This window comes from Lycium barbarum, chromosome 10 (assembly GCF_019175385.1).
Source record: "Lycium barbarum isolate Lr01 chromosome 10, ASM1917538v2, whole genome shotgun sequence".
NCBI lineage: Eukaryota > Viridiplantae > Streptophyta > Magnoliopsida > Solanales > Solanaceae > Lycium > Lycium barbarum.
Window position 1 is genome coordinate 20,930,875 of NC_083346.1, and position 23,903 is coordinate 20,954,777.

The 23,903-nt window shown below is 34.6% G+C and overlaps 2 protein-coding genes across 3 annotated transcripts; one reads left to right on the forward strand and one right to left on the reverse strand.

Annotated features, from left to right (window-relative positions):
• The first annotated feature begins 5,713 nt into the window (after positions 1 to 5,713).
• On the forward strand, positions 5,714 to 19,837 carry LOC132613908 (RNA cytidine acetyltransferase 1-like). Its single transcript, XM_060328204.1, has 26 exons — positions 5,714 to 5,933; positions 6,033 to 6,124; positions 7,311 to 7,482; positions 7,613 to 7,735; positions 7,995 to 8,168; positions 8,421 to 8,531; positions 9,606 to 9,739; positions 9,821 to 9,914; positions 10,184 to 10,282; positions 10,689 to 10,825; positions 11,037 to 11,131; positions 11,860 to 11,983; positions 12,067 to 12,154; positions 12,253 to 12,352; positions 12,448 to 12,500; positions 12,904 to 13,080; positions 14,163 to 14,200; positions 16,236 to 16,329; positions 16,632 to 16,811; positions 16,902 to 17,010; positions 17,690 to 17,759; positions 17,836 to 17,983; positions 18,448 to 18,576; positions 18,777 to 18,905; positions 19,140 to 19,205; positions 19,284 to 19,837. The coding sequence occupies exons 1-26, from the start codon at positions 5,829 to 5,831 to the stop codon at positions 19,545 to 19,547; spliced, it is 3,105 nt and encodes a 1,034-aa protein (XP_060184187.1). The 5' UTR covers positions 5,714 to 5,828; the 3' UTR covers positions 19,548 to 19,837.
• A 539-nt stretch (positions 19,838 to 20,376) lies between these two features.
• Positions 20,377 to 23,903, reverse strand: LOC132615911 (ras-related protein Rab7-like). Of its 2 annotated transcripts, XM_060330507.1 has the most exons (8): positions 23,403 to 23,890; positions 23,227 to 23,253; positions 22,871 to 22,970; positions 22,610 to 22,756; positions 22,414 to 22,494; positions 21,814 to 21,959; positions 20,816 to 20,854; positions 20,377 to 20,698 (listed from the first exon to the last, which is right to left on the reverse strand). In XM_060330507.1, the coding sequence occupies exons 1-8, from the start codon at positions 23,453 to 23,455 to the stop codon at positions 20,632 to 20,634; spliced, it is 660 nt and encodes a 219-aa protein (XP_060186490.1). In that variant the 5' UTR covers positions 23,456 to 23,890; the 3' UTR covers positions 20,377 to 20,631. The 2 variants fall into 2 exon arrangements, with proteins under 2 accessions (XP_060186490.1, XP_060186491.1); XM_060330508.1 differs by lacking the exon at positions 23,227 to 23,253 and having other exon boundaries at positions 22,871 to 22,937; positions 23,403 to 23,903.

Genomic DNA, 23,903 nt, shown 5'->3' on the forward strand with positions numbered 1-23,903 from the left:
TCTGTCAACATTGTTTTTCCAATCGTAGGATTATTTAGAATCTTAGTAATATTATCAGTACTTTTGAAGGAAACAAATTGTTGTCCTTCTAGATGTAGTTGAAGGTGATATACACTTGGAATCATTTCGCTGATATGAAAAGCAAATATACGTCATGTAGCTTCTGGTGGTAATACCCATCTAGCAGATTGATATTCTTTTATTTCATCTATTTCTATATTTGTATCATTTAAATGTAAATGAAACACAATTTTATGATGTCCTTTTCAAATATACTTGTAAATGTATTTAATAACTTTTTTATCTGAACAAATCTCTATATTTATATGACAGCTAAATTTACAAAGTAAATATGAATTATAAGGAACAACCCATGAATTATCAATTAGATGTTCTCTAATTTTTACACTTTTTCCAGTGTTTCGTCTTCTATAAATTGGATATGAATTTTTTCCCTTACTTGTTTGTTCAGCAAACTCTTTTGGATACTTAAACTTACAGTAAGCTTATTTTCTAGTACACATACTTGCTGGATTTAACGCACCACAAGGATCATGAATCATATGTTTTGTAACAAGGGTATATAATTCAGCGTTGATATCAGGATCTGGTAATTCAGCACAAACATATTTGTCATATGCTTCAGGAGTCAATAACTTGTATTTCTCCTCTAATATAATGAGAAAATGAGCATGTGGAAGTCCTCTTTTTTGGAATTCTACAGTATACATAAATGCCGCAACTTTACCAAATATATTTCTCGTTAAGATGTCTTTTTTTAGCTCTTCTAACTTTGCATGAAATATTCGGCTCACTAAATCCAGTCTATTTTGTACTTCATCTGTTCGTAGGATATTAGCTTTTATTTCAAGCTATGTAGGATTACATGTCATAGTTAAGAATATATCAGGTTTTCCAAAACGCTGCGCCAATGCAATAGCATCCATATATCGGCAGCGCATGTCTCGTGGACCTCCTGTAAAGCTGTGAGGAAGATATCTATTTCTACCTATTTTCTAAGCTTCTCTTTCTCCATGACGTAACATATCTATTCTAAATAAATCTTGATTAAGCGAAGCAAAATCTAATCGTTGACTTTCAATTTTAATCCATTCATCCACTGTATATTGTTCAAATAATCTTCCAGAATGCAAAATTATATTTTCATCATCTCTTATTTGTAGTTTGTAATAATAATACTCACGGCAAGAAACAGTATTTCTTTTGCGTTTTCCTTTTTGCATGTTTTCAGCTTCCAGATCAAGAAAACCATCTATTGAACACATATTTCTTACACTGGGCAATTCTTCGTGTTCACAATACATTAGGTTATTGGGTCTGATAGTTGAAGGTTTTATTTTTTTAATACCACAATGCCATCCATTTTGACCATAAGGCAATAGTAATGGATATTGTAATGAATCATAACAACCATAATAGTAATTTACTATTTGACTTCTATTACTTTCTGTATATATACGAATATGTGGCGTGGACACACAATTATTATTATCATCTTCTACGCATATAGCAACAACTTCTGAAACTGTTGGTAAGTTGTAGATTCGTTGATCTAGACCAGCATCACATCTAAGGGCAATATAGAAATCAGACAATTGGGAAATGTTTATTAAAGACTTCAAAAATTTAGAGTAGGAATTGTAAGATTTTAAGATGTCTATCAAAGATTTCACAATTTTTTCATTAAGCTTGTTTGAGCATGCCATTCGATTTTGCAATTCGTTTTCACTGTCAAAGAAATACAATTGTAAGTTCTTAGCTTTTTAATTAGTTGGAACCAAATCATTTATAAAATGGTACATTTGTCCTTGAACTTTAAAGGTATAAACTCCATTGCTTCGTTTTGCCAAATTTTTATCATAAGTTACTCCGAGTGATGTGAAGGCGAATGTGTTATTGTATGTTCTAATGTAAGTTCGAAATTCCTTTGATTCCTTAGTGTTTTCCAAATATAAATTTCTTAACTCTTGTGGCATTTGATGTGAAATTAAGTGAATCGAACCATTACTACAACAAACTGCAAGTGGTTCATATTCAAACTTTTTGGCTCTGCAAAATTCACAATTCAGAACATCTTTCAAGCTAATATAACTGGTTTTTGCTTCTGCACTATATGAGGTACCAACTTGTATGAAATCTCTTCCTGCATATTGAACTTAACATAAGCATGAAGTAATAGGCAATCTAGGAAATGTGTGGCGATTATTATTTTTAGTGAAACGGTTGGAACCAACCTTGATTTGTAGTCATCATCGACTTTTTACCATGATGTGTAGGTTTTGTGCCTGACAACGATCCTGTTTATTGAATAAACAAAACTTTTTAACTTAGGTTATCTTTTAGGCAAATTTGTAAGTCGTAGAAAAATTGCCTAACCTGTTTCACCAAGAAGTAGTGACCGTTTTACAACGGAGGAAGCTTGCTCTGCGAAAGAATGGCTAACTTCAAAAGATGATGGATTAACTGAATTAGCTACAACTGAATTGTCATTCAGACAATGCTTTTTTGTTTTAGCTTTGTTTGTTCGTTGTCGAGATAAACATGCCTCCTTTTTTTCAGGTGCCATTAGCTTATATAGCTCCCGTCGTCGAGCTAAACATGCTTCCTTTTTTTCAGGTGCCATTTGCTTATATAACTCCCGTGATCGAGCTAAACATGCCTTTTTTTTTTCCAGGTGCCATTAGCTTATATAACTCCCGTTGCCTAGCTCCTTTCTTAGCATTTATGGTTTTAGAGGTTTGATCTTTTTTGCATTTATCGTTTGACATTGCTGCAACATGGAACCTCCCCTCTTCGGCCTTCAAAGTTCTCATTTGAATATTTGCTACTACCACCAAGATCTGCACCGACGGCCGCTTCGCCCAGGCTCACGCCCAAGGTTTTGCAGCGACCGCCGCGCCCTCCTACTCATCGGGGCCTGGCACTTGCCCCGACGGCCGGGTGTAGGTCGCGCGCTTAAGCGCCATCCATTTTCGGGGCTAGTTGATTCGGCAGGTGAGTTGTTACACACTCCTTAGCGGATTTCGACTTCCATGATTTTTGTAATATTTTTTCTAAAGAGACTTTAATAAGTGTCATATATTCAGTTTGATTGTATAATTTTAAGAAAACAAACTCAAACAAATGTAGAATACATATTTTCTATACTCAAACTAATAAACAACAAATAAAGAGACAGGCAAATCCCATAACAACAAAATAAATTGAAGAAGCAATTTGACGATAATTTAACAATGCAGAAGAATGACACTTACTTAAATCAAAAAGCCTGAACACACATATGTACACAACACAAAATCAAACCTGCAACAAATAAGATCAAACATAACATAGCAACCCATCTATTAGTTATATAAAACTTATTGTTATTTTCTAAACTTAAGGAATTAAATGGAAAATTTAGTTCAAATCGAACCAACAAATTTCATTAACAGATTCGGCCAACTTTCTCAATAAACATAAGCATTTGTAACTGAAAGTTCCAACTTTATAGTAATGGCAGAAATCAGACAACATTAACACTATTATGTACTTTAGACAACATCAACAATTGAATCAAATCGTCTTTAAATTTAGGAATAGCCAAACGGTGATACAAAAGGCAATACAATATTATGACGCAGCAACTACACGAAAAATTGTTTAACAGGTTAAAGTTCTTATTAGGATTAAGTTAAGTCATGTTAGACAAATTGATGGTTGAATGCACCTGTCATAATAATAGGCAACTACATTTAAATTATAAAAAAAAAAACTATAAATGAAGGGGTGCAAGAATACAGCAAGACCAAGCTGTTTATGTGTTCTTTTTAATCCGGAAAACAATTCTGTTTACACAGGCTAGACTATGTAAAATCTTAAACTCTTGTTTTTTTTTTACAATCTAATAACCAACCTCAAGAACCAAACTGCTACATATGAGCTTGATGTATTTAAACTCAGATGTCTACAAATACTATCTATTAGTTACTACTGAGCAAGCATCTTCTATGAAAACTTTGAAAAGACAGAAAAATGGATCAAACAGAACATAAAGAGATAATTTAATTGGAGCAACTTTAAGTACAGTTTACGGATTTAACCATTAATTAAAGCCGCAACATATTTCAAATGTCAAGAACTTAACTCAAAGTGACACAATTAAAAGAACTTCATTAGTGGCGATTATTATTTTTAGTGAAACGGTTGGAGCCAAATGTTGTACCCACTTGTTTTGGTGCTCAAACAGGCTGATAAAGATTTGTTGATAGAGGTAGCTTGTTGATTTTGATGATAGAGATTTGCTGATAGAGATTTTTGATGATATAGATTTGCTGGTAGAGATGGTTTTTGTGAGAAGCCTCTGGACAATATTAAAAGGGGCAGGTGAAGAAGATTGGAGCCTTCTGGATTTGGCAAATAAAATAAAATAAAGTATATAGATGTAAAATGTCATAATTGTCCTCAAGACTGACGATCCCAACTTCTTGCACTCATGCTTCTATAGATGTAAAATGTCATAATTGTCCTCAAGACTGACGACGATCCCAACTTCTTGCACTCATGCTTCTATAAAAGTAGAAATATTGTATGACGATTATATATTAATTTACACAATGTATAATTATAACTTCATTTCTCCATCTTTCATCTTCTCTTAATATTACACTGATTACACAAATATATAATGATTATACACTAATTAGATATAAAAGAAACTAAGTGGGCTTGTGTTTATTCTCCAAAAACAATCACCCCATGGCATAGCAGAAAGGAGAAACAGAAGTCAATCAACCCACAGAACAATCCCATTCTTTTCTACGTGGAGGTGATTTGCAAATGTACTAGCAAGAAATGGCGTCAAAATTCGCACTAAAAGTTATCAATAATAGTAGGATTATTCTCCATGGAATGAGATGACAATTTCAGCTTCACAAAGAAGCATGTGTTATCAAAAACATTTCTCAGAATCATCTGAAACTGGTGGCTTGAATATGAAAATTTCCTAGAATGAGTAATGATGGGAATCATTTCTAGTAAGAGGATATCCTGACTATATTGTTGCTCGTAAGTAGTGGATGTTGAAAGCCAAAAAAGGAGTGAAGCGGGGAGACTTTTGACACATTAGAAGAAGAAAGAGTGATGTACTTAGTAAATTAAAAAGGTGTTCGATAGTAAACACTAAACACGCCTTAAAGAGGAGAGAGAATGAAAATTATTTCTTTAAAATGGGTACCTAAATATAAAATCCCTAAAATTTAGCCTAATTCACACGAACAACGTGTGTATAATTATCCGGCTAACAACAGTGAACTATAAATTCTTTTTTTTTTTGCACAAAAATTAATTTTTTTTTAAGTTTAAAATCAATTTTTTTATTTTTTTAAAAAATATATATTTTTTAAATTATTTTTTGAAAATAAAATTTTAAAAAGAAAAATATATGAAAATCCATCATGTTTCGTAAAATATCGTTATATTTTGTAAATAAGGAAAATAATTGTCACGTTTAGTAAATATTTCTCTGTATAAGTAGTTTTCCCTTTATACGAGTTAATTATACTAAATTTAATTAATAGTTAACGGAAAACTAAAAAGTCTTAACCTACTTCAGAGACTATTTGCGACCACCCTCAAACATAAGGGACCATTCTTATCATGTATATTTTCTACCAAAATAAATACAATCTTACCTTAATTTTTTTTAAATACAAAAAGAAACCGGTTTACTAAAACCCTCTTTAAACCCTAGTACTAGAACATAGCAAGCATAGCAGATACACATCAGTTAAGGTGAAAGAAGAAGAAGAACCTTAACAAAAACAAATATGAGGAAGAAAGTGGATGAACGCATTAGAACCCTAATTGAAAATGGTGTTAAAAATCGTCACCGTTCAATGTTTGTTATTATTGGTGACAAATCTCGTGACCAGGCAATTCAATTTTCATCATTTACTCTTTTATTATCTCTGTATAACTTTGTGAAAAATACTTGTATCTAACTCTTTTTTTTTTTTAATGGAATAAAATAGATTGTTAATCTGCACTATATGTTGAGCAAAGCTGTAGTGAAGTCAAGGCCTAATGTTCTTTGGTGCTATAAAGACAAACTTGAACTTAGCAGGTGAGACACTTACTTACTTACTTATTTTCTTGTGTTCGGTATGTAAGCAAAAAATATTATCCTAAAGCCATTTGTATATGATATTAGACAAATACTATGTTAGGTGGGGGTAGGTGTGTGGGGAGGGAGGCTACAGGGGTGGGGGTGAAGATGAGGTGTGTTGGAGGGTGGAGAGGACACAGTCAATGTGGAATTCCACTTGTTAATCTGAATTCCATGTTGAGCAAAGATGTTTTGAAATCGCAGCCTAATGTGCTTTGATGTTATGAGGACAAACTTGAGGTTCTCTACCTACTCCCAAGTTTCCTTTTTTTTTTTTTTTTCTTTTCCTATCTTTATTTTAATAATGGATTATGGATGTAGGTTGTTATTTGTTTTCTTTATTGATATCTGAATTGGTTAATCCTATGTGAAAGTTGGATTAAATTCGTAATTGAAATTCGAGTTAGATGCCATGGGTTTTATTTGACACAAAGAAACTGTGAGAACTCTATGGGTGTGTTGGGTATGCAGAAAATGATTTCCATAGAAAATAAGTGGATTTGTTACTTATTTTTTTTGTGTCCGGTATGTAAGCAAAAAATATTATCCTAAAAGCAATTGTATGTAATCTAAGACAAATACAATGGGAGATGGGGCTGGGGGTAGGAGATGGGAGTGAAGATGAGGTGTGCTGGAGGGTGGGGATGATACAGTCAATGTGGAATACCGCTTGCGGAACTTGTTTTCCCTAGTTCCACTAGGAAAGTCATTTTCCTCATTTTTAAGGAACTTATTTTCATAGAAAATATTTTCCAAAAATTTCGGCCAATCGAACATGGAAAAATTGGAAAACGTTTTCTGGAGAATGTTTTCCTCCATACCGAACACACGCTCTGCCCAGTTGGAATATGATAAGAACGTAAGCTTAAGTTGTGTTATTGAAGAAACTACATTTTTTTGTGAATGTTGAAAGTTGAAACTTTAGTGACTCTTGTGCTAAAAGTTAATTTTAGCTATATATATGGTGTAAATTTACTGGATATTGCTGGTGAGTGGAAGGAATGCAAGGGTCATTCTTTTGTGAGGTATTAGTGGGGAGTTTATTCTGTGTTTTTTCTCATCGTGTTCATATAAGTTTGTCTTGGTAGATGTTCTTAGTCATTTAGACAGTTGGTCAATGATAGAGTCAATCATCTTTTTGCAGTCACAAGAAAAAGAGAAAGAAGCAAATGAAAAAAATGATGCAGCAGGGAGTACTGGACCCTGAAAAAGCAGATCCATTTGACCTTTTTGTTGAAACTGGAGGCGTCAGCTATTGCTTGTATAGAGATTCAGAAAGAATTCTAGGAAACACTTTTGGCATGTGCATATTGCAGGTAACTGAGAAGCTTGAAATTTCCATAAACTATTTAAAGCAAACCGGCTACCTATTTTCTCTTTTAAGTCCCTCTATCGTTGTCGTGATGTTTGGTAAAGTTTCATTTCTTTTCCTCTATGATGTTCTAGGATTTCGAGGCTTTAACACCCAATCTTCTTGCGAGAACAATAGAGACAGTTGAAGGTGGTGGGCTAATTGTATTGTTGCTTCGAAATTTGTCCTCTCTAACCAGCCTCTTCACCATGGCCATGGTACACTCCAATACCAACTGCTCGACTTTCTAGGCTGGAAAACTTTGAATAACTAGTAGATTAATGGCATCTGTTCCTTTGTTACTTCTTATTGTTTTTTCTTTTTTGCTCTTTTATTTGTTAAATAAGATTTCAACTGATCACACACACACAAAAAAAGAGTATTTGAATGAAGAAGCCGGTGCTAGCTTGCAGATAACTAGTTGGTTTTCTATGCTTTCTTAATGTTAAAGCTCAGTAAAGTTTTTTGAATATGCAGGATGTTCACTCCAGGTTTCGTACAGAATCCCATTCACGTGCTACTGGTCGCTTTAATGAGCGATTTATACTCTCTCTTGCATCATGTGAAACATGTATTGTCATGGATGATGAATTAAATATTCTACCAATCTCCTCCCATATGAAGAAAATTACTGCTGTTCCTGTTAAAGAGGTAAACTTCTTCCTGGATCAGTTCGGTCATGAGTTGTTCGATTTAGTGATTTCTATCTTAGATAATATATGCTGATTCTGATGATAGTCCATATTAAATCCAATGCCGATATATAATTACATCACATCGGATGTTGAATTGCGAAAGAACTACTCTTGCTGGAGTCACTTTTAGTACACGATAAACTATTTTTGTTATCTTTGAATTGTGATATAAGTATTCTTGATTCTTTTCTTATTTACTTTGATGAAGGACTCTGAGGGGCTTTCAGAAGCTGAAAGAGAATTAAGGAATTTAAAAGAACAGTTGAATGAAGACTTCCCTGTCGGTCCTCTTATTCGGAAATGCTGTACCTTGGACCAGGTTGGTTACTTTGCTTGAACTGTGAGAATTGGCATTTGTTTCTCAAATGTTCTCTTAATATGTCATACATGGCTTTCTTTGAATGTTTTTTCCTGATAAAAAGAATATGTCATACGTGGCCAGTTACTAGGCTATGTGGAACTAGCCCCCAGGATAAAGAGTTACTTGAACGCAAAAAGATTATTTAACTGAGTTACTGTTTAAAACACAGGATTAACAGGACATAATGACCTGAACGCTTATGCATGAGTACTCATTTTTCTTAATCTGTAATGTGATTCTTTCCCCAAATAGACAGCATAAAATGGTGCCGTAGCAAGTACAACCATACATAAGAACTTGCCTGGAACTTGGAGCTTGTTTATTTAAAGCTTAATCATTATTGGTGCTTGTAGTGTCTTATTCTTTTTTCAGTTCAAATAAAATAATTATTTTCCTAATTTTTTGGATTGAAAATTAACTATCTTGGCGTCAGAATGTGAGAGTTGTCAGCACAATTAAGTTCTAAATGCCTTTTTCTCTTAATTTTTGATGAAATCACCAAAAGCAGATTTCTCCATCCAAAGTTCACGTGAATACAGAGTGAAAAAACCCGCTGGTCGAATTGTGCAATCCTTCTCTCGTAGAATCATATGGTTCAGTTGGTCCAACCAGGCATCCACTCATAAATAGAATAAAGCTTCACGTACTTCTGATAAATAGAACAGAGTTTCACCTACTAACTAAAGAAAATGACTTGCTGATAAATAAAAATATCACTATGTGGGCTTATATCTTGAAGTTAGGAATTTTTATTTGTGGCTTAACTTGCATGTTAAATCCTCATCGCTGCAATTATTGTCTGTTGAAGTTCTTGCTTTTCCCTTTCGTAAAAAAAAAGTCCCATTCTTCCATCCGTTCATTAAATAAATCTGTAGTTTTTCTTAATTGTAATTTTTAGTCTGATAGTAAATCTACCTTTACTAGCTTAAATGGATGGATTCAGTATTAACTTATAATACCGAGGTTCACCATAAATAGCAGTCATGGGTTTACTGCAATTTAAGATTTTTTTTTTTTTTTTTGCTGAAATAGGGAAAAGCAGTGATCACATTTCTTGACTCTATTCTGGATAAGTCGCTTCGAAGCACTGTTGCTCTTCTTGCTGCTCGTGGCCGGGGGAAGTCAGCTGCTCTTGGGTTGGCAATTGCAGGGGCTGTTGCTGCAGGGTAAATGTGGTCTGGGTTTCAATATCCTTTCCTCTCTGTGATCCTCTGTGTTTTGCTAACTTTTATAGTTTGCTATTACAGGTATTCCAATATTTTCGTAACAGCGCCTAGTCCTGAAAATCTGAAAACTCTGTTTGATTTTGTCTGCAAGGGTTTCCAAATGCTCGAGTACAAGGTATGCTGCAAATATATCTGCTTGATCAGGGTGGATTTGCATATTCTGTATGAAATATATCTTTTCCAGGGATGTTCTTTTTCCCTTTGAGCCTTTAAGCGTGAGAAAATGCTTACCCTGCTGAGATGTCTGTAGAAACTTCAAACTTATACATAGTGTGCCATTTTCTTTAACTTCTCGGGCATGGGATTTTTCTTGTCTCACGTCTAATTGGTACCAGAGATTGTTTTCACATTTCTGCTGCCTCATTATATGTATTTTAATTACAGGAACACCTTGATTATGATATTGTGAAAAGCAATAACCCGGAGTTTAAAAAAGCTACCGTGAGGATCAACATCTATAAGCAGCACAGACAGACAATTCAGGTCAGTAATATCTGCGAGGAGGAGTCATATCGTGATTATGGCTCTTCCACTTTCCCAGCACATCTGACATCACTTTCTGCACCTTCCGTTTCCCTTGTCCTTGAACTTTGAAGGCATTTTGAAAATTTGCTCCTATTTAGTTCCTCTTGGTGGTGATTTATATACGGCAAGATTTCTTGTATTTCTCCATCGCTTGTGCTTTTGTGTTCTCTTAAGGTTGTCAATGTACTGGGATTATCAAACTAAAATTTTTCCTCTCCTCACAAACATATCTATTACACCCTACTTTTCATTCGTTGCAAAAAAGTTTTTGCAAGTATATCATCGATGTACTTTATCATGTTTTTCGAAATTAATTTGTATGTCTGAGTTTCTGATGTTCTCTACATCATTTATGCAATGCCAGTATATACTACCACATGAGCATGAAAAGCTATCGCAAGTCGAATTGTTGGTGGTTGATGAAGCAGCAGCTATTCCATTACCTGTTGTCAAATTTTTGCTTGGTCCTTATCTCGTCTTCCTTGCGTCAACTGTGAATGGGTATGAAGCTGTGTGCTGCTTACTTTCTGTCTAGTAATGTTACGCTCTCCAAAGAACCTTTCCACTCCTTTTCCAATATATGTTGCTTCTTGCAGTTTTGTTTCTTACTCTCTTTTATGACAGAAGAATTATTCTGACAGAGTCTTGTGTGTTTACCCTGGGGTTAACGGAGCTGATGATTACTCTATCCTTGTTATTTTTGTTTTTAAAGCTATGAAGGCACTGGAAGATCCCTATCATTGAAGTTGCTGCAGCAACTAGAGGAGCAAAGTCAGCAGTCCAAAAGTGCAGATAGTGCACTTTCAGGTATTTCAGCTCGACATTTGCTAGTCGATCGCTCGACTTACGGTGCGTAGAGTCCATGTATCCTGAAATATAATTTTATCAGGAGGAACTAGGAAAGCAAAGAAAACTGAGGTGAGAGAGCACTGATATTGGGTTGGGAACTCCTTATAGTTACTAAAAGGAAGGAGATAATCTGGAATTGTGCTTGTATTTGTTAAATAACACAGGCCTTCCTATCTTAAGACTTAAATCATGCCTTGGGCAATGCAGGTTTGGTTGTATCTTAGATCTTGGTGAAGTTTTCTATGGCTGGATGTTTGCAAGTAAAACCATGGAGTTATTTACAAGCAAATACTCATAATACATGCCTTTGATTTTTTTTTTTTTTTTTTTTTTTTTTTTGAAACTGGTAACTGCACATGCTTTTGAAATATTCAAACTCCAAAGTTCTTGCAGGCCACTTGCGAATTAAATAATGGAAAGCTTTCTATGACTGGAAGTTCTAGAGTAAACCCAAGTATTATGATGAATCAAACTGGAGTTATTTAAGTAAATACTGATAATACGCCCTTGTGCCTATAAAATATTGCTTTCCCTTAGGGTTGTGTTCATTCATGAGTATGAATCTTTTACCATAGTGTACTTTTGCTTCTCATGATTGCAGTAGTGGTATCATAAATTGTGCTCTGTGCAAAATCTTGTTTCATTCATCTAGTTGTTTAAAATCTAGATTTTATCATCAAATGTAGGTCGACTTTTCAAAAAGATAGAATTGAGTGAATCCATTAGATATGCTTCTGGTGATCGCATTGAACGGTGGCTTAATGCTTTGCTCTGTTTGGATGTTACAAATAGTATCCCAAGTATCAGAAGGTAAATCTTCTTTGGCTTAACCTAGTTCCTGCAGAAGTCAACCATGTCTTATCTCCAGTTACAATTCTTTTTTCTTCAATCAGGTTACCCGAACCGGGTGATTGTGATATCTACTATGTTAACCGGGACACACTTTTCTCTTATCATAAAGACAGTGAGTTATTTTTGCAGGTAAATCACCTTTGCTTTGAAGTAATATATTTTTTAGGCTGATTTTTGCATGGTCAACTTTGATATATTTTGATCCTTTTGCTTTGAAACATTTGCAGAGAATGATGGCCCTTTATGTTGCTTCTCATTACAAAAATTCTCCAAATGATTTACAATTGATGGCTGATGCTCCAGCTCACCACTTGTTTGTGCTACTAGGTATAATTAAATCAGCTGATGCTTCTCAATAGATCACGATAAATAAATTGCGCATTAAGTAAATGCACGAGTGTCTCACTAATTTTTTTTCGCAGCCCCTGTTGATGAGTCAGAAAATCGTCTTCCTGATATTCTCTGTGTCATCCAGGTTAGTGGTCTGTAGCTATTACGCAAATGTTCTATAGCTGTTACGCAAATGTTCTCTTTGGGATGCTGCATTTGTTATAAATCCTCTGCAAGCACGATATTGACTTGCTACGATTAGTTTCAGTATTCTTATATGCCGAGCCAATTCTCTTCTTTGCGTTACTTCTATCTGGTGTTCCAATTGGCTGTATGGCCAGTATTAGTTTATTTCTGATAAGTCTAGAGGAACTTTCAAGATTTGCTTGATAGAAAATTACTTTTTCTTTGTGGTCTTTTTACTAGTTTCATTCAGTTCTTCTGAGAATTAAATAGATGGTATTTCATTTATTTCACCTTAACATTTACTTGGAATCAAAGACATTAAGAGTTTTTGATCTATGTCTTAATTTGACTTAAACACACAGGTCTGCCTAGAGGGTCAGATATCTCAGGAGTCTGCTAAAAATGCTTTGAGCCAAGGTCGTCAGCCGTTTGGAGATCAGATACCTTGGAAGTTCTCTCAGCAGTTTGCTGATCATGTATTCCCAAGCCTTTCAGGTGCCCGAATCATACGCATTGCCACACATCCGAGTGCTATGAGGGTAATGCTTACCAATTCTAAAAATCTAGTAAAAGATTTTATTAGACCTCCCTTTAGGTTTGTCTTTGTCATATTGATCTCCTTCATGGTTTAAGACGATATGGTGACCTGTTTTGCCTTAAAAGACAAATAGTTTGGTATTGGAAAGAAATGAGCCCGGATGGAGTGTAGTGGATATAAAGGATTTGCAAAGCCAATCCTGACTAGCTTGGAACTGAGGGAATTGATTGAACGAATGAGACTGTGTTTAAGCGACAAAATTTGTACAGAAATAAAGTCCTTCCACATAATTTATTTTGAAACAAATTAGTTCATGGAAATTTATCGGTAGAAAAGATGAAGGAAAAACAATAATAATTTTCAGCTGCAAGAATTTCATTTTATTTTTTTCTTGGTAATTTAGTCATTATGCTTCATCCGTTTGATAAAATGGCAAGGCTATTTCTATTAAAATTGCATATATTGCTGTATTTGTCAAATGTGACCAATGTAAAACTACAAAGTTAAATTCATGGACATGTGTAAAAGCAATTAGGCCATAAATTCATTACATCCTAAATAATAGACTACAGTATAATTATAGTGCTTAAGCAAAAACCTTAAGTAGGCAACAAAGCTGACCATATGCAGAAGTACTTTGCCGTCAATTGGACCCATTATCATTGTTAGTTGATCTATTCTAAAATACAAGATCCATTGGACCCATTATCATTGTTAGTTGATCTATTCTAAAATACAAGTGTTGGGAAGAAGAATTTTCTTTAAATTTGATTATTGTTGAAGATATGGCGAAGGTTCCACACCAATTTTGTAGTATAAAAGAATTTAAGGGGAGATTTGCGATACAAATTTAGCACTATTAATTAAAGCTGGAAAAAGACAGATTTGGAATATCTCAGGATCCTTATCATCTTAACCCAATCTCATTGAAAAAAAATTCAAAATGAGGACGGTCTGCATATCTTACGACAGTGGAGGTTTATGTTTAGAAGCAGAGATGGAGGGAGGTTTATGAAAAGTTTCCAACAGCTTATTTCCTTACTTTATCAGCATGTCTAACCGTGTCTCACTGTGGTGTTGCAGCTTGGATATGGTTCTGCTGCCGTTGAGCTCCTCACCAGGTACCTTCAAATTTCACTACAATTCTCACATCCTTAAGTTTTCAATATGATTTGACAGTTGCTTCGATCACATTTGGTTTTCTATAATTTGTGAATGATTAAGCTGCTCCATAAGCCGTTGCTTATATATCTATAGTTTTGCTAACCTACTACATGAGTGTAGATGGTTAGCACCATCACCATTTTGTGTTTGTCCAAACTTATAATTTTGTCATTTTAGTCCAAAACCCAAAATAACTTTTTGTAGACAACTCCTCATCGTCTGGAAGCTTTCTGGACAGCAAGAAGCTCTTTTCTCCCTCATATTGAACTTAAAAGAGTAATTTGTGTGTTTGGGTAATCATCAAGAATAGATTGTTCATGGGCGAGCAATTGAAAAAAATAAAAATCATAACCACCATATAAAGAAAAATAAGTCAAGTTAATTTTTTTTGTGGGGGGGGGGGGGGGGGGGTGGTGGTATTGCATGATGTAGTTATTGTGTGAATTTTGGCTTAGATGATGAAAATGAAGCAAGTGCTTGCTCTTTTCTCGAAGGATTGAAAAGGTTTAATACCCTTTTCTATCATTGCACTTTTAAGTGAGGGGCAGTATGATGAGTTTTGGGTGGATTGATGGTGGTGAGGAAGGTTTTCTTAAAGTCCCAGGACTCACATCATATTCTGCTCATAACTTGAATATTCTGTTGGGGAGGTACTCTTTAAATTCTGATGGCTAAATATAACCTTATCTTGTAAAAAAAAGTCCTTATGACCTGAGTATTAGTGGAGGTTGGAGATGAATATTCCGAGCAAAACGCATGGAGAGGCGAAGTAACAAAAGCTAGCTACTGCTTTTATTTGGAAAGCTCAACATAAGATAAATTCAAGGGAAGCAGGTGAATTGTGAATAAGGATGCTTAAGTACGATTCTCTTTCCTAAATGCTCCCAGGCACTAGACCCGAGGCTAGTTTTTTATAGTCTTTCTTTTATGTAAGAAGTCATACAACTAGGAACTTTACTTGTACTTTACTTTAAATTTGGGAAACTAGTCAAACTACACAAGCTGTGTAGTTTACCTTTTATATATAAACTTGTTACCATTCACAAGCTGTGTAGTTCACCTTTTATATATAAACTTGTTACCATTCTCCAAAGAAAATTCAAGGAAAAGGGAGTATTCTGTCGATTGCTTGTTATTGTTTTGTTTGACTGTGAATTGATTGGTTCAGTTGGTTTATGCCTAGGCTGCAAGCATTCATATCATTGTTCTCTATTTGTATGTCAAAGGTCAAGGACCTTTGTAGTTTGGCGCAACAAAGATTTTACTAAAATCCATACCACTGTGAATCCCGAAAATGGCCTTGATGGCCTCCGAGCAACACACCTTTGCCTACCCAAAATGATGTGAAATGACTGCTCAGTATAATCTCAAATGAGGATAATTACAGGGTACTACTTAATCTAGAGTGCTTTTCCTGGATGAAGATTCAAAAGCGGATTAGCAGGTTTTAAGAAACCTTAAGAGTATGTGGTAAGCCGGTGACTGTTTCAGTGGTGGATCTTAGTGCAGTATATATGAAAAGTGGCAGCTGCTTAAATGCTAAAATCATGCAAAATGTTTATTTCCGGGAGGGTGCACAAGAATAACATTTTCAAATTTGCTTCTTTGTGATGTTTATGTTTTTATGTTGATTGTTGATGATGATAGAAAAGGGTTGTGCACTTGTTGACTTCTTTCTTTTACACTTGCAAATCTTCATAGTGGGGTTTCCTTTTACACTTGTGAAGCTGCATATTTAATATGCATGGCTTTTAGGTTTTCATTTCTAGATTTCTATCATTTCACCAGGTATGTTCATAGGGTTTCTCTAATGCATTTGTTAACTTGTGCAAGATTTAAAGATGTGACATTCTTTCAAAGCGTTAGTTAATGACATATTATTGCTTCTTGTACTGAATGGATTTAATCCATCTGTATTCACTGACATAATCCAGTTAATGCATATCTTCCCGTGAATCTTTGAGGCGCAATAAGTTAATTTGCTGCTAATAGGTACTTTGAGGGTCAGTTGACGCAATTATCCGAAGCAGAGATAGAAGATACATTGGAGACTCCTCAAGTCAATGTAACTGAAGCTGCAGAGAAGGTAATCTTAGTTGATCTGACTTTGCAGTTTTTACTTTAGGTTATTGGCTTCTCTGTTATCATTTGGGTGTCCTAAAATTGCCAAAAAGTTGTATCATTGTACTTTCTTTAGCAGTGTTAAATCATAATACTATTTCTCATTGATTGTCTGTATTTCCTTCATATTGATGTGGTTTGTCTAGTGTGTATATTGTGTTGAGGCTTTCTGATTAACCATTTGCTGTAATATGGCAAACGACTTCTATATGGGATTAGGACATTTGTTTGCTTTTTGTTATTGAATTCAAACCACCTTCCTTGCAGGTCTCTTTGCAAGAAGAAAATATAAAACCAAGATCAGATCTTCCTCCGTTGCTTGTCCCTTTACGTGAAAGGCGATCTGAAAGACTCCATTACCTTGGGGTCTCATTTGGACTTACATTGGATCTCTTCCGCTTTTGGAGAAATCATAAGTTTGCTCCATTTTTCATAGGCAATGCCCCGGTAAGTCTCAGAGTCCTTCGTTCCTTAAATTCTTTTTAGATGTTTGCGGTTGAGGATTAATTGTGATCAACATGTGATTGGATGAATCAGAATAGCGTAACTGGCGAGTACACATGCATGGTTTTGAAGGCATTGAAAAATGATGATGTTGAAGATGCTGGGTCAGATGAGTGGGGCTTTTATGGTTCCTACTATCGAGGTGATAAGTTGTTTTTGTTCTTCTCTATTTTTTTACCTTATCATCTAAAGGAACTGAAAGGAGATGGGAAGATAATCTTGTGCCATTATAAAGAGGAACTCAAATTTTACGATTCCTCATATATGTTCGTCAGTTTCTATATATTGTTAAGAAAGTAGTGACTTCAGTACAAGCAACTTTTGGAATTCCGAAAAATTTCACTGAGAAGGTAAAACTTGTCCTCCGCATTCCAAGGCTCTGTAAGAGAAGAGCTAACTGGAGTACGCCTGGAACGACGAACGAGGGGTATGAGAAGAGAGTTTCGAAGGTCAGATCGGGTTGGCTGGTAAAGCTTGTGTTCCAGGTCACTTTAGAGATAGGGGCGAGCAGCAAGCAGCCAAAAAATCCCTGGGAACAATGAAAAAAAAAAGATATCTCGGTAACGAAAACTATAGTTCACTGAGAAGGTAAAACTTGTCCTCCGCATGCCGGTCCAAAATTTGGAGAAGACAGAGATACAAGTTTCATACGTTGCCCTCTCACTTTCTTATCTCCCTCCCTTGTATCAGCATCCCGTCAATCTAACAAGTTATAATTCTTGTAGTAGCTTGTATTTATTCTATTATTTTGTTTTCTTTAATTTTAGAATTGTCTTCTATTCCTATTTCAATATATTGATGTTGTCTTATAACATGCTCAGATTACAAGCGAAGGTTAGTCGAACTGTTGGGTTCTACCTACCGGAAGATGAACTACAAGCTTGCTATGAGGTAAAAATATATATTTTGGTGGTTAGTTAATATGTATGTCTCTTTAGATATGCTTATAATGTCCATAATCTTGCAGTGTCTTTGATCCAAAGATCAACTTTGCGGAGCAGGACCCTGCTTCTTCTGCTTCAAGTGAACTTTCAATCTACATGAAGTTTGTTCTGGAACCTCATGAGATGAAGAGACTTGAAGCTTACTCAAATAGCCTTATTGACTATCCCTTGGTAAGATCTGAGTTGAAGCAAGTAGTGAAGCAAGATCTCTTGTGATACAATTTTACTTGTTGAAATGGGTTGGTGGCAGATGTGTTATATCAATAGTCATATTAAGAAAAAGGCTAAGAATGCTTTTCAATTAACCTTATTGACTACTGGTTAGATCTAATTAGTGAGGAGAGTGAAAATATGTTATATGGAGTAGTGATATGTTTCAATATCAGCAATCACATGGAGCTTGTACTTTGAGACAAACATTGGGTAAACATGCCTGAATAACTTGAAACACTGAATTTAGAAAGGGGAAAGAAATGAAGGGATAAAAGATGTGTCTAAAAACAAACCTTTGAAACGTTACCGATATTTGGTGGGTGGACACCGTTCCATTATTTCCTAGCGCAAGCGATTTTTATACATCCCAAAAGTGCCTGACATTTGGATTTTTGTTTATTTTCGACGTTAATTTTTCACAGATTCGTGATGTTGCTCAAAAACTTGCGCGTGAGTACTTTTTGGAGCATATTCCAGTTTCACTTTCATATGTCCAGGCTTCTCTTTTGCTTTGCTATGGCGTGCAGCACAAAGACATCCCTGAAATAGAGGTTTGCTGGCTTGCTTGTCTTTATTTTGAATAGGTTATTCAGAAGTCAGAACTATCAGGGCCTTGTGCTGTTAAATACCCTTTTTTTTTTAAATTTGTTAAGGCTGCTAATTATCCTTAATCACAGCCCAACTAAATAAGATATTTCATTCAATAAACTCCAGTGCTCCGAGTTCACTCTTTTTATTTTTTATTTTTCAGGGAGAAATGAATTTGGAAAGGCAGCAGATATTGTCCTTGTTCATGAAAGTCATGAAGAGGCTTTCCAAATACCTGCATAATCTTAGATCAAAAGAATTTGAATCGTCAACCGTATCTCGGCTTAAAGCAGTAAGTAGATCAGTTATTTATTTCACTCTCCCAAACGTCCTATGCTAAGAGAAGGAGAAACTAAAAAAATGAAAAATATCTGCGTGCATCGTCATGCTCTGTGTCAATTAGTCAACATAAGGGTTATATTCTAACGTTTCTCATGTTAGTTTGCCTCAAGATTTGAACAATGTAACTGCGTATCTTCTATCTTCGCTGAACATTAACGGAGGCTATTTTTCCTTCTTGTTTCAGATTAAGTTGGACCCACATCCTATATCTCTAGATGAAGATCTTAATGATGCTGCAAGGGAAGCCCAGGTTTGAATTTGCTTGCTCTTGTCTGTGCAAGTTTTCTCCCATTTGTAAAGATGTCTACTTACCTAAGATCATATCTAGGATGAGATGAAAGCCAAGACGACGGAGGATTTGTTGGACCCAGAACTATTTCAGCAATACGCTATAGTAGATAGAGAGGCTGATTTTGAAAATGCTCTCCAGAATGGTGGTGGGAAGATCGGTGGTTCTAGTGGTGTAGTTAGTTTAAAATCCAACAAAAGCAAGTTGGAGAAGCATTCCACACCGGAGAAGACTGAAAAGAGTGACAAGAAAAGATACAAAAGCAACTCTGGATCCAAATCACATAAGAAGAGGAAGAGTTAGTCATGTCGACGTCACAATTTCTCCTCCTATTGCTTCATTGCAAAGGGGGAGGAGTAGAGCGAGATAATGCGTATCTCACATCACATTAGCTTCTTCATCGCCACCATCACCACCACTATTTATGCAATCATTTATAGGTCCAATTTTGTACTAGTTCCTTTGCAAAAGCAAAATTTTGTCGAATGATTTCTAACTATGTTATAGGTTAGGAGTACTGTCTTCAGTCCCATAGAAGCTGTCATTGGTTTGATTTCTCAGAAGATAAAGAAAAATAGCATGTTCTGCCGTAATCATGTGTTTATCAGTTTTTTATTTTTTCCCTATCAAAGTCCATATTTTATTAGCCCCACGTTCGGGGGGTTGGCTTCAGTTTGCAGATGAAATTACTGAATAAAACATTAACAGCTGATTCAGTTTCAAAACTAAAACTAAAATTGGAGTTCAATTTTTATGCAATTTTGAAAACTTGATCAAGATCTGATTTAGTGTAGTCTATATTTGTTATTTATTTTTAAATAGAGTTACTTTATTTTTAATCCTAGCTTGACAAACTTGATAAGTGTATTGGGCCATGATTTGTCACTCATCCTACCTGACGGACGTATTCAAAATTTAGATGTTCTGTATTTTGAGCTGAGAAAACAGGTTTGGAATTGTATCTTCAATTTTATTTATACTCGTTTTTGCAAACACACATAGGATTGGATCCTCGAACACGAGATTTTGCCGCAGATCCAAATGCCCCCATGGCAATTTCTTAAAATCAAGATTTTTTTTTAAAAAAAAACAGAAAATAGAAAAAAAAAGAAGTTAAATTTACTGGTTACAATAACATTGGGAATAAATCAAATTAGTTGAAAATACAATGACAAAATGCGCATTTTGACATTATTCATTATTAGGAATATGCCAAATTTAGCTAGAAAATTTTATTTTTTCTTATCCATCAAAGAGAGTGAATTTCTATGGAACTAAACAATAGTAAAGCTTCAGAAAATTATGGACGTACCAAATATCTAAAAACAATAAAGAATAAAAGATTTAACAAATTAATTAGGATGTCATTGTGACTTTGTGACATTAATTAACATGCACACCGTCCTCTCTGCTGCTCAATTCCTGATACAGATTCTGGTACTCTTTGGAGCTGACTGAAAAATAGAAAAGAAAAAAGTAGTGCTTAAGTGAGGAAAAAAAAAAAAATTAAGAATCCTACACCTTCTATTTTAATTTAAATTGCTATATTATTTGATTTACACATTACTCACCAATGAGAAGGCACTTCGTCATCTGCTGATAGCTGCCAACTGGAGCAAATGAAAGGTTATTTTCAAAAAGAAAATGAGAATGTCATTTAGTAATAAAAAATGGAAAAATGTCAAAATAAATAAAAAAAAAAACAGCAACAATAATATTCCCTCCGTCCCAAAATACTTGTCACGTTTCACTTCTCGAGAATCAAACTACGTGAATTTGACCAACATTTCGAGATGTATTTTTTTTTTATCATATTGATACGAGAGAAATTGTAACCTATACTCTTTTTTGTATAGTTTTTGAATATCTAAATTTTAAATTTGAAATACTGAATTTAATTTAACTCTAGATATTAGTCAAACTAACTCTAGAAAAGCGAAATTGCAGTTCTAATTAGTCCTTTAATCATCACTTAGCTCTGATTTTACTCCTTATGCTTCGGTGTCTAGTATTTCTCAATTTGTTTGGTTAAATAGACTTTTAATATAAATATAATGAACCGATTTGGCTTTTTTGCTGAGGGAGTAAAAAATGTTTAATCCCTAGTACTTGCACTACTAAAAAACACAAATTTGTGATGTAACCAGGGCGATTTTATGTAGTAAATTTGGATTACGTGAACTCATGGTCTATTTAACTAATGACACCCATGCTAGCTACAAGAAGGGTTAAATTGTGCACTTTGTTGAAGGTTGAGTTTTACCTAATTGACTAGGGATCAATTCCTACTTAACACATTTTTTCCTTTTTTTTTAGTGGTGCACCCATGTTTTAGAAATTCTAAATTCGCCTTTGGACGTAAATCGTAATATAATATTTATGACTGATAGGTTTGTCACAAAATTACGACCGATTTGTGAGGGTTTTGTGGTGAAGTTCATCAATTTATGATAAATTTGTGACAATTCTATTCTTTGAACGGTAATATTGTGACGCTCGAATCTGTGACAGAATTATAATGAATACTCAGTGTAAAATATTTCTTTCTAGTAGTGATTATTCTACTTACATGTTCTGATCATCTCCATTGGCATGGGCAAGTTGTGCAGCACACAAGAATGCATTATCCACATTGTAATTCTCTTTTGCTGAGGTCACAAAGTATTGTATATTTCCCCTAGAAGCACACCATTCCTTGGCTTTCTTCTCTGGAACCTGTAATTAGGATTCTTTTAAGTAAAAAAGATTCAACTTCAACTTATACAAGCCGACACTTTAAAGAATATTTATAATATCAGTATAAGTAGCATGAAGGGGAGCCTTCGAGCAATGGTAAAGTTGTCTCTGTGTGACCTAGTTGTGGAATCAGTCACTGATGCTTACGTCAGAGTAGACTATCTACATCGTATTCCATTGGGGTGAGGCCCTCCCCGAATCCTGCATGAATGTGGTATGCTTCGTGCAACGAGCTCCCTTGTTTTTTAAACGGTGTATGTAGAGCATGTAACCTGCCTTATTTTCCTAGTTCCTAGTCGTACTTTTTATGGACAATTAGATGTGTTACCTTTTAAGTGAGTTGATAGTGTAAAAAATTATATATTTCGTCAATTTATAAAAGTTAAACTCTTAGTAAAACCATACAAAGATGAGACTAGAAGCAAAAACTTACTGTCTCAGTGTTGCCATAATCCAAGTCTACTTTGTTACCAATCAAGACAAATGGGAATTTTTCAGGCTCTGTTAGGTCTGCCTGGAATCAATCACATACTGATAAAGTAACTACTTTGAATTAACCATGTTAAAAAAAAATGGCCAATAATCAACTTGAAAAAAGTTCATGATAATTAATTAATTAATTGACTCACCTGTTTGATGAATTCTTCATGCCAATGTTGAAGAGTCTCAAATGACTTAGGCACATTCACATCATATACAAGAATGCAACAATCTGTTCCTCTGTAAAATGCAACACCTAGGCTATGAAACCTTTCTTGCCCTGCTGTGTCCCATATCTACCAAAAAACAACACAAAAAAAATATTTTGAAAATTTTAACTTTGTAAAATATGAAAATATTGGATATTTCTCTTCTCGCATTAATCAAGTTCAAAGAATAAAATCACTTACTTGCAAGGTGACTTTTCTTTCATCAATCTGTAGTTCTTTAGTAGAAAAATCAGCTCCAATTGTTGCCCTGTATTGTTCCCTAAAATTCTTGAGAACATATCTATATTTGCAGTTAATGGAACCACAAATCCTTGACTAAAACTTTAGTCCATCATATTTTTCATCTCTATAACACACTTTGAGAAAATGTTCTCTGCCCTTTTGCAGGCAATCCCTTAATATATTTTGGTACAAAAAAAAAATAATCACCTTAACTGTTATAGAACAATTTATTGCCTGAATAATAAATTCTGACTCCGTAACTGAACAACATTAAATGAAAAGGTTATGCGATGTGATCATATTCATATGGATACTGATTTAGCAAAGATGTCTTTCCCACCCTGAGAATGAAATCATGTCATAGTGTTAGCAGAAGCAAAACACCATGCAGTTTAAAGAAAATCAGCAAAAGGGTACTTGAAAATTATTATAAAAAGAAAAAGATTGCATCTTTATAGAGAAAATGATAAAGGGTTGTGAAAATACTTACCCACAATCACCAAGAACAATGACTTTGATCAAGTTTTTTAGTGGCATGGACATATTGTTCAAGAAACTACCTGTTACTTTGTAATAGTTTTAAATAATCTCTTTATTTTTGTTTCAAGAAACTTTGTTATAAAGCTATTTTCCTTCTGGAGGGTACCAAAGATATTGGGAGAATTAAGTGGAGGACATGATGAAAAAGGCAAATGTAACATTTCAAATAAGTCTGGCCATTTGTGTTTCTGCAATTCTCTTTTCTTTTTTCTTTTGTTTAGTCTACTCTTTTATATCTAATCTCTTTGTGTTTCTGTATATGAAGAAGGGAATTTAATTGACCAAGAAAAAGATTTTTGCCAGCAAAGCTTTTGTTTTTATGATTTGGTTGCTAAAGGAATGAGTCTTTCTCAAAAAAATTTCTTTTTTTTAGAGTCTTTCTCTATTAATTATTTAATTTGTCCATGGGGTAGTGCATCCCATGTTAAAAAGTTGACCTTGGATTTAAGTG